Here is a 16,596-nt window from a genome sequence, read left to right on the forward strand (position 1 = left end):
GCACTGTCAGGACCAGGGAGGGGCCCAGGGTGTGGCAGGCCAGGTGCTACACCCCAATGCTGCAAGTGCGGCTCGAAGCCCAAGTGCCTGGCACCCCCCCCACTCCGGCTCCCGCCGGCACCTGGTCAGGGGGCCAGCCCCAGCCCTCCAGCCCCTCCCACATCAGCCTCATCTCCATCACATCAGAAGCAGCTCTTTCGCATTCTCTCCCATCCTCTAGCCTGTGGAATGGGATTAAGTAGCTGTAAATGAAATCCTGTTACCACGGATACATGAGGACTGGCGTGAGCAACCACACTCTGGGGGTGGGGGCTGTCGCATCCCCAGTGCTGTCCCACTGCCCCAGCCCCAGGCCAGGGCCCCACACTGTCCACCCTCCCAGCCCCAGCTGGAAGCTAGGTTCTCTTGCTGGACCTGCTCAGAGGTTCTGCTCTGGGCCGAGGGGCCAAGGCCGAGATGAGAGCTGCAGGGCCACGGGAACACCGGGTCATACTCACTGCCTTGTCTGGAGAAGGGGGCCCCTGCCCTACTGTGGACACAGCAGACGCGGTGGCTGCAAGTCTCAGTGCGGGGGGCATGGAGTGGGTGCCGGGTGATACCACTGGGCTCCAGGTAAGCTGCCCAACCCGAGTCCTGCAGCCTGAGTGGCCAGTACCCCCGAGCAGAGCCCAGGCCCACACCTCCTGGCATGGCTCTGACCCTCACCCCACACACCCAGCTGGGTCAGAGCTGGGGGCCAGAGCAGGCATCAGCCAGGGCAGGGCTGCGGCCCACAGGAGCTGGGACATACTTCAGCCCCAAACAAGGAGCCTCCCAACCGCCAGGGACACAGATCAGGACACACTGACCTGCTTCATAGGCAGTGAGCCTGTCACCTGGGCCTGAGGGCCTCCCCTGCCCTCTGGGCTGGGAAACTTCCCACTGCTCAGTGGGGCTGCCTCAGGGAGCTTCTTGAAGGACCTGCAGGGCCTGACCAGGTGCTCCCACCCCTGCCCTCGGCCTGGCACCCAGCACAGCACCTGGCCTGATGTCAGCAGCAGCAACCCAGGCATGGAGGGGACGGGGAGCACGGGGAGGGGATGGGGAGCACTTGGGGGAGGGGGAGCACGGGATGGGCAGGCAGCAGTCTGAGGGTGGAGCCCCCTTTCCTGGGCACCGTCACCTCTGGATCCAGGCACCTCCCCACACCCAGAACTGCAGGCTCCCCCTGAGGGCCCTACCTGGGGACGGGGCCTCGGGGACTCTGGGCCTGAAGGAGGAGCCTAGCAGCCTCCTTTCCCCTGTTCCAGCCACCCTTTCTCTGGGTGTCCATTCCAGACTGAGCTGAGAAGCAGGGCCGAGCCGGGCAGGGGCCGTGTGCCTCTGAGCAGCCACCTCCCAACAAGGGGAGGAGACCCGCCCGGGCACATCTGGGGAATGTGGGAGGAACAAGCCAGGGCCGGCTCTGCGGGCACACGGAGGGCTGCACAGAGCACAGACACCCACACATGCCCGCACGCCACACATGCACACTCACAGACCCTCCCAGGTGTGGATTCAGATTTGTGCTGCACACGCGTGCACACACGTGCAAACGCTCACCTCCACCACTGCTCTCCCCTGGGGAACAGCTGTCAAGCCAGCAGCAAGGCCCCCAGAGGAGCAGGTGTTCACGTGCATGAGCACACACATGCACGCACATGCACACACCACAGGCACACACCTGCACGCGTGCACACACACCCCACTGAGATGCAGACCTACTGTCACGCCCGTGGATCCCCTAGACACGTGCATCCCTCCCTTTCTGGTCTCCTCCCCCTCCTCCCAGGAGAGCTGAGTCAGGGTCCTGAGAGTTGCTACGTCTGCCAAGGAGGAGCCAGAGGAACCCTCTGCCCCCCACACACACCGGCAGCCAGAGGCAGAGCTGCCGCTCAGCAGAGGGCCCAGCAAACCTGAAACCATGCTTCCTGGGGTCTCCCACCAGCTGGATAGACCCCAGAAGCCCCTTCACATCAGGAGACCCCTGACCTTCTGACCGTGCCCAGGTGCCAGGCCCAACCACACATCTGAGAAGAAAACATTCCTGAGATGCAGGGGTGAGCCTTCCCCCACCAGTCCCTGGGTCCCCTCAGTGCACCACAGGCTGTCAGCTGGCCACCCCCGGGGGTTAACACACCCCCTCTCTAGGTGGGCTGAGCTCTCACCTTATCCCAGAATGTTGGCTCCGGAGTCAGGGGCTGGCAGGCCCAGGGCCAGCAGGTGGCAGCTCAGCCCAGGCCTGAGGCCTGAGGCCCAGGGGCAGACACACACCATGTTGGCCTCAGCTCAGCCCATCACACTGGGCACTCAGAACAGAAAGCAGCCAAGTGTTCTGAGCTGGAAGAGAGCAAGCCCCCACCTCCTAGACAGCCGGGGCCCAGCCTGCGGGTCATCCCGAGTGGTTCCATGCGGCAGATTCTATCCCACGGAGCACGGAGCAAATCACACAGCAGGAGAGAGCCTGGAGCCGGCATCTCGGGGAGGAGCCTGTGCTGCCGGGGACAGGGGCCCACTCAGCACCACCCTTCCCTCAGGCCGGGACCCTCACACTTGGCCAGGCTCCCTGCACACCTGTACACCTGTGTGATTCTGAATGCTGGGAGTCGAGACACAGCAAACGAATGTGATAGAAGTCAGAATAGCAGGGACCCCTGGGTGGGCAAGAGGGCAGTCCCACGGAGGGGCAGGCAGGAACATCCCATTTCCCAGTCCAGGTGATCGTTACGTGGCAAGTTCACTTTGTACGGCCTCATCCCGCTGTGCACCTAAGATTGTGTACTTCCCAGGATATATCGTACAGTGCCTTCTTTTTTAAAGTTGAGTGAGAAAGAAAAAAAGCGTGCTCCTAAACCAGCTCAACTCACTTCCAGAAGCCACAAGTATTGCCACCAATAGGCCACTGGACATCGAGAAGTGGCACCTAGAGGTCCAGACCCAGAGATGACAAGCACCTCTCCAGGATGCACAGCCCAGCAATCACAAGACCCACTGACGATCCCTGAGTCAGCCCAGGGTTCCCATGGGTCTGAGCCAGCTGGACAGAACTGGAGGGGGAGCTGCAGCCCCAAAGCTATCTTCCTAATAAGTCTGTTTGTTCTGCCTCCCCTTGAACTGGGGCAGGCGCACGCCGACCAGCCCACAGCAGAGCCCCTGTTCTGGAGAAGCTGGCAGAGGCCCTTCTCCCAGGTGGGACCAGGGCATCACACTCGACGGGGAAACGAACCCAGAACCACATGGCTGTCTGCCCGGAGGCCTCACTCACCCACAGGCAGAATGTTGATGCTCAGGAAAGGTGGTCCACTCTCCAGGTCAGGCCCTGGGTCCTCGGGCGAGGGAGCCATCAGGGAGGGATCGAAGGCTCTCGGCGGTGGCAGCAGCAGGTAAGAGGTGGGACCAGCCTAGACTACCAGCTGAGGCTGGCCTTCCGAGGGAGGCAGAAAAAGGCTCCTCCGAGGTCCAACTGTCCCCTGGGCCCCCAGCGTGCCCTGCTAGGATGGAGTCCGCCACTCATCACACACCTGGAGGAAACAGGGGCAGCAGGGGTGTGGGTGAGGCCCGTCCAGCCACCCGGGTCAATATGGGGTGGGAGGGCAGGAGGATGCTGCACTGCAGCCCAGCTCCACCACCCCAGAAATAAGCATCCCACTGAGGTGGGTGCAGGGGGAGCCGTGTGCAAGGGGTGGGGTGGGACGGAGACCCGTGGCCCCCCGCCCAGGACACAGAGGCTTTGGGTGAGCACCAGGGAAAGCCAGAGGGTGCCATAGTAGTGGCTTTGTCACCGAAGTGCTGATTGTTTCTCTATGCTGGAACTTTTTCCATAGCTTGATGAAGTTCAAAGGAACCGTCTTAAGAAACTGCTAGCCCCTTCTGCTGTGACGGTGCTGGAGGCACCCGCCAGCCCTGGGCTACACTGCCCCAGGGGCCACAGGAGGAGCCTATGGCACAGTGGGTGACCCTCAGCCCTTTCTCCAGCCCTCAGGTCCCACTGTGCTGTCACTCCCAGGTCCGCGGTCTCGGGCCCTCCAACCACCACTTGGTTTGTGCAGTGAATCGAGGCCACTTTGGCCTCCCAGGCTGCCGTCTGCACCTTGGCCACTTGGCTGGGCTCCAAGCCCCTCACTCTCCCCACCCCCCAAGAGGGCCCCAGGCTCCACCCAGCCTCCTTGTGGCCCCACCGGAGGCTCAGTCCCAGCCTGGCCTCTGCTCAGGCTCCTCTCCTGCTTGGAACCCTCCTCTCCACCTCCTTCTATCCATCCAACTCCTCCTTGCTCCCCCAGGCCAGCTCCTTCCAGAGACTTCCTTGGTACTGGCTCCCTCCTCTGAGCCTCCTTCCTGGGGGCCACAGAGAGACTGCAGAGGCTGGGGTGGGAGGCTTTAGCTGCTGGGCTCTGGAGCCCTCTGACATGCCCAAGACAGAGCTCAAGACAGAGCTCCCAGGGCCTGGGCCTCGATGGACACTGGGCCATGGGCACACCCTGAGCCGGCTCTGCCCAGGTAGGAAGAATGCACGGCCAGGGGTGGGAAGGCTCAGGCTCCTGGTGGCACCTCCTCTCCCAAGGGCTCCTTGGAGCAGCCCCACCTCACATCTCTCCTCAAGCCCAGGCCTTTCTGGCTCCCTCCAGTCCCCAGGAAGGAGGGCCCCTAGGTGGTCCGTCCCTCCCTCACCCTTGTACCCTTCAGCCCCCGGGCCCTCCACCTGGCCCATCCACTCCAAGATCAGTAGCAGGCCTGGAATTGTCTAGCCAGGGGTTCTCCAGGGTCCTGTACCTCAGAAGAGCGTAGGTGGTGGATGCTAGGCAGCCCAAAGGCTCAGGACCCGTGGCTCACCCTCCACCCCAGAGGCCTCGCCCGCCCCAGCCTGGTTGTGCCCACCCCAGCCCTTCACAGGCCCAGCCTCCTCTCCTGGACTCCCCTCACGGGCTGCCCTGGCTCCAGGCTCACCCGCAGGTGTGGGGTCTCCTGGCCCAGGCTCCCCCGAGGTAGCTGGACTGCCACAGCCCCTCAGCCACACAGCCCGCGTGGCCACTGCCGGCTGCAGCCGCCGTCCTGGCCCACTACTGCCGGGTTCCTGGGCAGGCACCGTGCTTCCTGCCACGGTTGGAGCCCAGGAGCCATGTCCAGACACGTCTGCTGAGCGCCAGCCGGGCGTGGGGCTCGGGCTGGGCTGGCATAGTCGAACCTAATTAGGCAACAGCCCGGCGCTGCAAGCCAAGGCGAGGCCACGGGGGACCATGAGGTCAGCCGCTGGCGTGGGCCCGGCTGCGCCGTGCCAGGCGAGCTGAGTCCCCTCACAGCACGGGTGCCCAGGATCCCCTCGAACCATGCCGGGCCCTCACGGTACCCCTCACTTCCACCCATGCTGGGCCCCTACAGCTTTCGGGGCCGCAGGGAGCAGACGGGGGGCCTGGGTCGGGAGGGGTGGATGGGAGGTGCCATAGCTGATCGTGCTGTGGAGCCGACCCCAGCTAGGCCTGCTCCTCCTCGCACTGGCCGACCCCTAGAAGCCCCGGCCCCAGTGAAGGAGGGGCACCTCCCATCGCAGGCCTCCAGCCTCTGCTCAGACCCTGGCCCAGACGCCAAAGTCAGGTCCTGGGAATCACGAGTGGAACAGGTGACCACTCATAGGGGGCATCATTCAGGGTCAGGCTGAGCCGGGTGGATAGGGACAAGGGGAGAGGCCCCTTTGACCCCTGCCCCCCAGCAGCCAGCCCTGTTTGATCAAAATGTGCGGCCCAGGCTCAGACAGGTCAAAGGGCGGCCCAGCCTCAAGCCCACGTTCTCAGGGTGCGCTGTCCACACCCAGACTGGCAGACCTGCCTCCATGAAATGGCCAACCTGCACGCCCTCGAAGCCCCTGGAGGATGAAGCGGCTGCCATTTAGCAGGCCCTCCCCAATCCACAGCACCCGCCCGGCCTGGCTGTTCTTGCCCTTGGGGAGGGCCCGGGTGTACCCTCAGGGGCTGGATTCCTACCCCGGAGGACTTGCTAGCAGCTTCCATTCTGATGCTTGTGGTGTCCCCTCAACGTGTCCCACAGAGCGGCTGGCTGGCAGCAGGAGTGCCAGAGGGGCCCACCGCAAGCCCCAGCCTGCTCCCGGACATCCTCTCCCTCCTGCCTCCCACCTTCTGCGTCAGCGCCCAGGAAGGGAGCCGCCACGCCCTCCACTGGCATCCCTCACTCGGGAAGACCCCGGGGGATGGGCAGAGGCGGAAGCCCCAGCCTCTGGAAGAGGGGATGTTGAGATGGGGCGTCCTCTCCCACCCAGACCCCACCGGCCACCCAGACCACAGACGTCTTACTCTCTTAAGGGAGAAACTAAGGCCCAGAGAGGGTAGGACGCCCCCACCAACCCAGCTGGTGTGGCTGCTCTGAGAGCTGGCCTGTTCTCCCTTAATGCTTGACTCTTTCTACACCCACTGCCCAGTTTCCACCTGGTGTCCACCCCAGGCTGGACACCTGGTCCGAGGCCCCCAAGGGCTGACTACAGTACAATCCTCAGGAATCGAGAGGACTGCCTGCCTGCCCCTGACCCCCTCCTCATCCGGGGCCCAGCAGCCAGGGTCCCCCATCCCAGCCCCACCCACCTACTAATGCTGCCTGAGGAGTCTCCACTCCAGGGGGGCCCCTCACTGCCCAGCGCCTCCCACACAGATCCTGCCTATTCCTTCATCCCTGCCACGCTCAAGCACTGTCTCTGTGCTGGGAGTGGGGTCCAAGGTGGGGAAATCCTGGTGGTGGGGAGGCAGGTCATAGCAGGCCTGTGGCCAGCGAGTCTGGAGCTGGACCCTCTACCAGGAGACACCAGCTGCCCACAGCCCCCTGCCCCCGACCTGGACCTAGTGGATGAGGAAGCAGAGCGAAGGCTGGTGCTGGGCAAGCTCGGCTGCCACCCCCAAGCCGGTCCAGCCAGCTGGAGCCCAGCGCAGAGCCTCAGCGCGAGGGCCGGCCTGTCTGCACGTGATGGCAACAGACTCAGCAGCCCTGACCCCGAGGCGGAGGAGTGATTGGGCCATGCGGCCGCGTCTGGGGCCAGGGGCTGGCTTCACAGAGCAGAACCAACATTCTGTCGAGGCTCAAGTCCTGGATGAGAGTGGAGGTCACCCAGCCAGGGTACGTGTGTGTAGCCTGGGGCTCAGCCGCTCTGCTCTGAAGTGAAAGCCCTCCAGGCTCCCAAGGGGCCGGGGGAAGATGTTCTGGGCAGCCCTGTCGGGTGGGGTGCTGGAGACCCCCGGGGGGCAGGTGCAACGTGGAACAACACACGCAAGGAGAGAGAGAGTCTCCTGTGGGAAAGAGACGCATCTGAGAGCATAGCGCCGAGTGAGGAAAGCAAAGATCAGAATGAGGCACACAACCGACACCACGTTACCATGTGCTGCTTCCCAAGGGGTGGCCTGTGGAACCCCGGGGTGCCCCAGAACCTGCCAGGGGCCCTAGGGTCTAAACTATCTTCATGATAATACCCTTTCTCCCTGTACCAACATCTGCACAACGGGTAACACGCAGCAGAGATGAAAGCAGTGGCTCCAAACAGCTCTGGGTCATTTTATCGTGCTCTATGTCACCACACACTCCGAACTCAATGAAGAAAAAGCCATTTCCCTGAGAATGTCCCCAGCAAAGCAGTAAAGATGATGAATTTTATTAAACCCCAACTCCGGGTTCACATCCTTCTAATATTCTGGGCAAGGACACAGGAAGCACACAGTGAGCGCAGCCGCACAGGCTGGTCTCCCAAGGGGAGGCGCTCCAGCGACACAGCCGTCGGCTCAACTAGCCGCATCCAGGTGGAACACGTCTGTGCTGCAAAGAACAACAGGCAGACACACCACAGTCACGCCGGCACGCGTTTGCATAACATGTGGCAGCGGTTTCCTCAAAAACAAATACAGTAAGACCGCCACTTAAAAATCAAAGCGACAGGATCTGTTGCCTATGATAAAATTCAAGCTTAAGTGGAAATTAGCATTTTGGAGAACTTGTATCCATTGCCGTGAGTCTGGCGGCTTCCAAACACGCAAAGGCTTTTTCTCAGGAGAGCAGCGGTGATGCTAACGTGTATAGTGAAACGTGTCGACGTTTGGAAAATCTGCCTAACTCAGCAAACCAGTGTTTTCCAGATGACCAAAGATGATATTCGAAATCACGCCCAGGGAAAGAGCCGTTCAAAGCGGGAAACAGACCAATGGGTGTATCAGAATCTCAATGGCCATTGATACAGCTTCGGCTTTCACAGTGTGACGGCCTCTAAGAAGCTGTCATCTGTTCGGTTTTGGTGAGGCCTCAAAGAAGAATTCACAGTTATCTGAAGAGGCAGGTTTCTTCATATATTTCACTCACAACAACACACTGTGACAGATGGAATGCAGAGGCAGACAGGAGAATCCAGCTGTCCTCCACAAGCCAGACGGCACAGAGACTCACAACAATGTAACACAATGTCACGCTTCTCACTGAATTTGTTTTGAAAAAGTTATTGTTCATAAAATGTTATTTGATTTAACATGTAATTATTTGTTATTTTTTTTAGTAAGACTGTATCAATAAATATTTTTAAATGATCAGTTTTCATTTCTAATGTGAATATCAAATGATAAGCAAGTGTGTGCTAGTTAAGATTTCCTAACCACCTAATGGGTGGTGTGTGCCCGCGTCCACAGTATAGACACACCCACCGTGGCCAGCTTCACCTATGAAGGTGAGATTACAGAGCACGGAGTCCGGAAGACAGCGACAGCAGCATATCATCCTCTGGGATTTCCACCAGACACATAGTGTTTGTTGCCTTGTTTTTTATGTAACTTATGTGCTTTACATAATTTAAGTAGTTTAATTGGATTTTAATAATGGCTATGTTTAACAACCAGCTCACAGAATTACTGGAGATCTCACAGCCAGCTCTCGTGAGCTGGTCTGAGTGGCTCTGGCACCACTGGACAGAACGCTCATGAAAAAAGTTCTTTGGGGTCCCCGACAATCGTTTGGAATGGAAAGGGGTCCAGAGACCAAAACGCTTGCACACCGCTATTATTAAAAATAATCGTACCCAGGGCCAGCCTCATGGCCGAGTGGCTAAGTTAGCACTCCGCTTCAGCAGTCCAGGTTTTCGCTGGTTCGGATCCTGGACACCGACCCAGCACTGCCCATCAGGCCACGCTGAGGCAGCATCTCACAAAGCTCTACTAGACGGACCTACAGCTAGAATATACAACTATGTACTGGGGGGCTTTGGGGAGAAAAAGAAAAGAAAAAAGAAGAATATTGGCAACAGATGTTAGGTCAGGGCCAATCTTAAAAATAATCACAACAACACCATACCTTCTGAAAAATACCAAAATCAAAAGATGCACATGGAACACGCATGAGAGTGCGTCCCAAGGGGACATGCGGCAAGCAGCAACGCATGAGCCAGTGCGCTCATCAATGGAGGCGCGGTCCCGCAGCCCTCTGTGCCCCACGCCTGCAGGAGAGATGAAAGGAAGTGGGGGTCTCTGGGTCAGAACGCAGTTTGCAGCCTGCCTCTGTGTAGCAGAGAAACTCTCTGCCTGAGCTTGGTTTCCTCGTGTGGGAAGCCGGGTGCAAAGAGCGCCCCCTCCCCCACAGGAGATCGCAGGCACAGTATCCACAGTATGGTGGGCAGGCCAGGCTCCTCCGCGTCTGCGTGCTCTGGGCCCCCCACCCCCAGGGGCTCTTTCTCCACACTTGTGCCCAGAACACGCCCCATGGGAGCCAGGCTGTAATAACTGGCTTCCACCCCACAAATGGAGATATGGGCCCCAGGAAGCCCCCACCTTTCGCTGGCAGATCTGGGTCCTTGTGCTCCTGCCTGAACCCCATCCTCTCAACCGAGATGCTCTCTGGGGCCCAACCGGCAGCTCTGTGCTCCGCCTGCCCCACGAGGTGGAACCTGAAGTAAGTCTGGCAAGCTTTGTCTCCACGTCACAGTGCAGAGCTGGGCAGGGGCGGGGGTGGGAGGAGATTACAATCAATCAAATGCGCCAGGAGCCGAGGACAGACAGCAGAGACCCTGCCTGGGATGCCTCCATCGGACATCAGCTCCCAACAGCCCCGAATGGAATCCTCAGTCTTTGGGGAAAAGGCAGAGGTCGGCTGGGAATGAGAGGTAAGTCGAGGCTTGGAATAGGGGGTTGGGAGGAGGGAGGCACAGGGTGCGTCCTGTGTCCTCAACCCAGCACTCACTGAGCTCCTGACCAATGACCAAAGACCCACAGGCGGCCAGGTGGGGTCCCTGCACTGACCCCCTACCCCGTAGGAACACCCAGGCTAGTAGGGAGTCAGGCCCAGCTGCCACAAAGCTCCATTGTGGGGCTCAGAGGAGAGTAGGGGGCCTGGCTGAGCTTGGGCTTCGGCTGTGAGCAGGAGCCCTCTGCTGGAGGGGGCACTTCAGGCAGCAGGGCAGTGTGTGCAAAGGCCCTGTGGCAGGAAAGGCCCATCTGGTCCCTAGGGCTGGCTCAGCCCCACTCAAGCTTCCAGAGACAGAAGCCCCCGTCCTCCTCTAAAGAGTAACACAGAGGAGCCCAGGGAAAGCATTTCTCGGCATTTCTGGCATTTCTTAGCTGACTGTCACCTCCGTGGCCAGGGGCACCTGTCCCTGATCCTCATTCACTGTCCTCGTGCCCCCAGAGGAGACCAGCTGTGGCACCCCACACCCCGCTGTCGGGTGGGCACTCAGCCAACAACAAATCATAGTCCCATCTCTCTCTGCCAGCAGCTGGGGCTGTAGATGTGTGCCATCCAAGGCCTGCCGACCTTGAGCCCGCGTCCATGGCTCTCGTCCACTAAGGCTGCACCCACTCGCCCCTCCGTTTTCTTCTGGATGTTGATCGTCTCTTCACATGCAGCAAGAAACTCAACGACAGGCAAACAGGATGCCCAGTGAGACCCCGGGCAGGCAGCTGGCCGAGCGGGGCAGGAAGTGGGCAGGCCGGGGCCACTGAGGAAGGTGAGGCTGGCCAAGGACCACAGGCTTGGGGGCTGGCCGTGGGGGGTGCTGTGACCCCAACAAGAGCAGTTCCCAGGGGTTTGAGAGAGCAGAGGAGAGGATGTGGAGAGAGCACGCATGGCTCATCGTTCGAGAAGTTCTGAGGTCCCTGGCAGGAGCAGCAAGAGGGGACAAGTGAGAGGGAGGACTTTGGAGCCACTGATGAGGAATGGGGAGCACTGAAGGGCCGAGGATCACACACAGTGACCTTGAACAGTGAGGACCCCAGCATAACACGCAGCCTTGGGGTCCGGGGGGTGGGCGAGGGAGCTCGTCTGACTGTGAAGTGGGAGCGTGGGGAACAGGGGCCAGCAGGGAGCGTCCAGGGCTATTTGGCTATGACCCCAGTGAGGCCGTGCAGGCCCAGGGTGGGCAGAGTGGGAATGACTGGGAGTTGAGGGGTCCTCAGGCCAGGAGAGGGGCCGCCAGGTTGCGGCCATGTGCACAGGGGCAGCTGTCCTAAACAGAGACCGCAGGACGCCACTCACTGCTTTTGAACAGACAGGAACAGGCTCTGGGCAGGGAAATGCCCCACCCGAGGCCCCGGGGCGGCCTTGGCATCTGTCTCCCTGCCCTGTGCCCTGTGCGCTCCCGCCGGGTGCCCACGTCATCAAGGCGCTGGGAGTAGCCTCGGCTGGCCCTCAGAGGGCTTCCTGCACTGCCCACCAGGCTTCCAGGGGACAGGGCCAGAGGTCACACCCAGGCCCACCCTGCCTTCATGGGTGAGCACCCCTGCCCTGCCCTGGTAGCCCCGGGCAGGTGCCCAGAACCGAGTGGGGCTGGAGGAACCATGCATGTGCCCACCCCTGTGGATCAGCTGCGGGACACGGCTGTGCTGTCCAGGAGGCACGGCCCCCAGCCTCTGTCCCCAGGGCTGGACGGCACGGGAGGGCACCTGCGGCGCCGTCTCCAGCAGGGACTGTAAGAGGAGATGGCTTCTAAAGCCCTTCCCCTCCAAGTTCCTCCTTCACCTGAGGCCTCCCAGGCCTCCCAGGCCTCCTCCTCGGAAGGTCCAGGCTGCTGCTCGGTCCACCTGCCGGGCCAGAGAGCAGGGCTCACCAGATTCCCAGGGGGTCGCAGAGTGGGCGGCCAGGAGCCCGTTCGCGCCCCTTCTGGGGCCAGGACCTCATGCTCTCCGACTGTGGGACCCCCAGGCCTGGGAGGGGGTGGGGGGGGCCCTGGGGTGCGAGGGCAGCACGGGTGGAGAGGAGATTCCAAGGAGCCTGCTGGCCTCCACCCGGGAGCAGCTGCCCGTGGTCCCCGCCCGCCCTCAGCACCGAGACAGAGGCCACTCCTTCCTCCCTCTGTTTGTTCAAGAACATTTCTGTGCCCTCCTGGCACGGAGGACACAACAGGACCCATCACAAGTGCCAGACTGCATGGCTCACGTTCAAGCGAGCAGACAAAAGACCCCCACCCCTGGTGACCATGAACGCTGTCAGCAGGACGGGCCTGTGAGGACACCGCAAGCAGGGCGGGAACTCGGGTGATATTCAACTGGGTCCTCAGGGCAGTCCTGGAGAGACGGTGTGGAGGCGTCCCCATGCGTGGAGACAGCGTCCAGCTAACGGGGGATCCCGTGCTTTTATGTCCCTGCTTTTCATGGTGCCCATATTGTCCGTGGGGGCCTCCAGTGCCAGGTTCAGACCTAGGACTTCATCCTCCAGGTGCTGGGGAGCCCATGAAGGTGCTGGAGCAGAAGACTGGGAGCAGGGAGTGAAGGGCTCAGCACCATCAGGAGCCGGTGGAGCAGGCCTGTGCTGACCCGCGAGGACGGACATCCCCACACATGCCCAAGTCAAACCCGCCGCCCACACAACGGGGGAAGACTGGAGGCACCTCACAGGCCCCCTGAGTGCTGGCCTTGGGCGGCACCTTTGGGCAGGTCACCCATCTCTCAGTTCACCAAGGAGCATGTAGTGGGACAGGAAGCTCCTGACTGCCGGCCTCCCACTTCTCTGCCCCAGCTGACCACTGCTCCGGGAGGAGCCCCGAGGCACACTCGGTCTGGGGGAGCCCCCGCCTGAGCACATGCAGCCCCAGGCTCGGTCGCCTCCCGACTCTCATGCTAAGACAAGGATGGCCAGGGCCTGCGGCAGCGTCGCAGCCTCAACCTGAGACTAAAGGACCCGGTCTCCTCCCTCCGGCTCACGGCACGCGCGCCCTGGGGCGGCCGGAGGAGCCGTGAGGAGCTGCCGCCCTTGGCCGCTACCAGTCTCTGAGAATCAGGACAAGTTCACAAAACGCGGATTCAGAAGTGAACCGGTGCGGAGGCTGAAGCAGAGCAGCATGGAGCCCGGCCCGGACGGGCGCTCGCGGATCCCAGGGGCACTGCCGCCAGCCCTGCCAGCCACACGCATTCCTGCCACTGACAGCCGCTCCGACTTCGAGGTTCCTCACTCACCCCCCAGGTCCCCTGGGGACTGGCTGCGGCGCTGGGAGCAGACGAGAGACGCCATCCAGACCCGGCCCCCGGTCTTGTCACCGGAGTCCACGAAGAAACGCTTCAGCTGCTAAGGCGCTTGACGCCCCTGCGGTCTGAGGCCTTCGCCACCCCAGCAAATCCTGAACGCGCTCAACATCCCAAGGGCCCACCTGGAGGGGGAGCCACGGCGAGCCCTGGGCTGGCCAGGAGGACACCCCCAGGCCCCACACCTGCCAGCACTGCACACACAGGTCCTGAGGCCTCTTACAGCCCAGGGAGGTGAGTACCGCTATCCTGCCATTTGGCAGATGAGGAAACTGAGGCCCGTGGGAGGCAAGGACCTGCCCCAGGGCACACCTGCCGCAGAGAGGCAGCAGCCCTGGTCCCCATTAGGAGGTTGCTGTGACGAGGAGAGTGGCACTATGGGAAGGCATCTCCAGGGAACCTCCAGAACACCCCCTCCCAGGCCAGCCACGCTCCCCACAGCCTCATCCAAACACTGGCACCAGACACACGCTGCTCCACTGGGCAGGAGTGAGGGAGCATGTGGACAGCCCGTGCTGGCCACGCTCGCCGCCCCTGCCCAGCGGTGGCCCTGCTCAGGTCTCCCTCTCAGGCCCTCCCTGGCCTTGCCTGGTGCCCACAGGTCCTCACTCTTCTGGGACCCCCCCACCCTACAGGGGCCCCAGACTTGTCCACCCTCTCTCCCTCCCTCCAGCCCCATGGGAGGCTGGAAGGATAGCCCCTCATCCTAGCCTCTTGGCTGGATGGAGCCCTCCCTCTCCTTCTCCAGTGTAAAGCACCCTCCTCCAGGAAGCCCTCCTAGATTACCTCTTTCTTAGGCCCTTAGTGTCCAGCCCTTAGTTACCAACCAGCTCAGCCCAGGATGATGGCCCCACCCAGATGGGGAGCCCTCCCCCACCCCCAGCAGTGGACAAAGCCATTAGGGTACAGAAGTGAAACCAGATACACCTGGGATTTGCCCTGTGCCTGCTTTGGACCAGGCACAGCCTCTGTGAGCTTTGATTTCTTAGCTCTGCCACATGCACGGTGTTTCCCTCCTCAGCCCCCAGGCTCCCTTGAGGCCCTCACAGAGCCCCAGAGCTGGCTCTGCTCCTGGCAGACACACCATTCTGCCAGGAATCAGCCTCCCTATCTCCGGCCAGCACAGGGCACACTGGCCCTGGCCACAGACAGAACCCCTGGCCACCTGCCCGTGCCCTGGAGTCGCCCGACATCACTTCCCAGACCGGCCCAAGCCCCAGGTCCAGGCCCTGCACTCAACCCCTTGTCCTGACCCCTAACGAGCCCCTGATGGGCAGCGGGTAGAGGCTGCCACCGGCCTTCCCACCCTTGGCTCTGGGCCTCTGCCCGCGGGGCTGGCGGGAGTCCAAGCACAGCGCAGCCCCGGCTCTCTTCTGGGGGCGCCATCTGGGGCCCCCACCTGCCTGCGCTAGGGTTCACCTTCCCTCCCTGGCTGCCCACCCCGCACCCACTCATACCTCCAGGGCCCGGGGCCGCCATTGAGTGGATGCAGTGAGGTGCGCTCTGGGCCTCCGAGCCGCCGGCAGCTGGTGGGAAAACCTGTTCTCCAGGTTTGTTGCCAGTGAGGCCACACCCTAACGGTCCTGCCCCTTTGCCCCGTGCTGGGAGCTGCAGGGAAAGGGAGAAAGGGGCCACTCTGGCCCATGCCTGGGGCCAGACCTGAGGCACACGGCTCACCCCCTCCCCAGAACAGGAGCCGCTCCCCACAAAAGGCAGCAGCGCTCACCTGTGCTCCATACCTCCGGGGCACCTGCCCGGTCAGAGCCCCAGGCCCAGCACCCAGGAGTGTGGCATCCGGACACACAGCCTTCTCCAGTGCCCCTGCATCCCCCAGTCTCCTGCGTCCCCCAGCCCCTCGCCCCCAGGCTGGCATCTTGGCCTCACTGGCCCCTCTGCCATCCCTGGACCATGAGAAGCACCCTACTCCTTACACGATGGGACAGGGGCCCAGGGGGTCCAGTGAAGGCGCTGCCTGGGAGCACCGCACTCCAGTCCCAAGGCAGGGGGCACCCCACCCAAGTGTCCAGCTGGCCGGGGAGGGGTCGCACAGTGACACCACCTCAGTTAAAATCAGGGGCTGGCAAGCTGACCCTGCTTGGCTTTTCCCTCTCTCCTTCTCCAGACACCATCTTCCCAAGCGCATTCACGTGCCAGCAGCCACTCAAGCAGGAAGGCCGTGCCAGGGGAAGCCGGCCTCCCAGCAGAGGGACACAGACAAGCTGGCCAGCTGACCACTGGTTCACCCACTAGGCTGCTGGGTGGAGCTGGGTGGAAGGTGGGTGACCAGACGGGAGAGCGAAGTGTGCAGCAGGGCCACCGGCTGCTGGAACCGGGTTCAATGAAGGGCCAGAGCAAGTGTCCCAGAGGAGGAGGGACGTCAGACAGGACAATCCAACACACGAGATTGAGAGAAAGTGAACAAATGCAGTGGGGTGAGTGCTGAGAGCCCGGCTCCTACTCACGGGGTGGTCTGTGCACCAGCGTAGGCATCGACCCAGAGCTGGTCAGAAACGCAGAATTCCACCTTACCCCAGACCCACCCACCCACACCTGCATTCTGACAAGATCCAGGTGATGTGTGCACTGGCACAGCAGGTTCCTGATAAATATCGGCTAATCACATCAGCATCTCCCATTCCATAGACAAGAAAACCGAGGCCCAGGGATGGGGATGGAATGCACGTGAAAGCTCCCTGTCCATGACGAAGGACCAGCTGAGGTCACAGCGGGTGAAGTCAGAGGCCAGCCCAGAAATGTTCCTCGTCAGCGTCCAAATGGCTCAGCCTCACCCATTTACAAATGGGGCAATTCCTTGCTGCAGGCCCAGGGGGTGGACATCAGGGCCCCACACTTGGTCTGGACCCTGGTCAGCCACCTCTGCCAGCGCGGGGGGCCACCTTCCCCGAAGTCCACACAGCTCTTCACCTCCTGCCAGAGGAGCCAGAGTTCGTCAGAAGACACACAGCCACAGACACTGCCATCCGGGGTGCAAGGGAAGGGCGGCCAAAGAGAGGTGAGGGGGGACAAGGGACAGATGCCCCCTCCTCTGACCAGAGCCCTCATCCTGGCCCCACCCCAGAATCAGAACCGAGAAGATGGCAGCACA

General features: G+C 61.8%; 1 protein-coding gene across 5 annotated transcripts in view; it reads right to left on the reverse strand.

The window, feature by feature from the left end:
- PLCH2 (phospholipase C eta 2) overlaps window positions 1-15,006 on the reverse strand; it is an 82,757-nt gene extending 67,751 nt beyond the window's left edge. For 3 of the 5 annotated variants that reach the window (XM_046661186.1, XM_046661184.1, XM_046661181.1), the window contains exons 1-2: window positions 4,963-5,080; window positions 3,284-3,539 (exon numbers count right to left, since the gene is read on the reverse strand). In XM_046661186.1, the coding sequence (XP_046517142.1) occupies window positions 3,284-3,362 (79 nt within the window). In that variant the 5' untranslated portion in view covers window positions 3,363-3,539; window positions 4,963-5,080. Of the gene's footprint in view, window positions 1-3,283; window positions 3,540-4,962; window positions 5,081-5,993; window positions 6,073-14,947 lie in introns of those variants that run through there. The other 2 variants (XM_046661182.1, XM_046661183.1) reach the window with 2 other exon arrangements.
- Between the last annotated feature and the right edge of the window lie 1,590 nt (window positions 15,007-16,596).

Source organism: Equus quagga, chromosome 5 (genome assembly GCF_021613505.1).
Source record: "Equus quagga isolate Etosha38 chromosome 5, UCLA_HA_Equagga_1.0, whole genome shotgun sequence".
Taxonomy (NCBI): domain Eukaryota; kingdom Metazoa; phylum Chordata; class Mammalia; order Perissodactyla; family Equidae; genus Equus; species Equus quagga.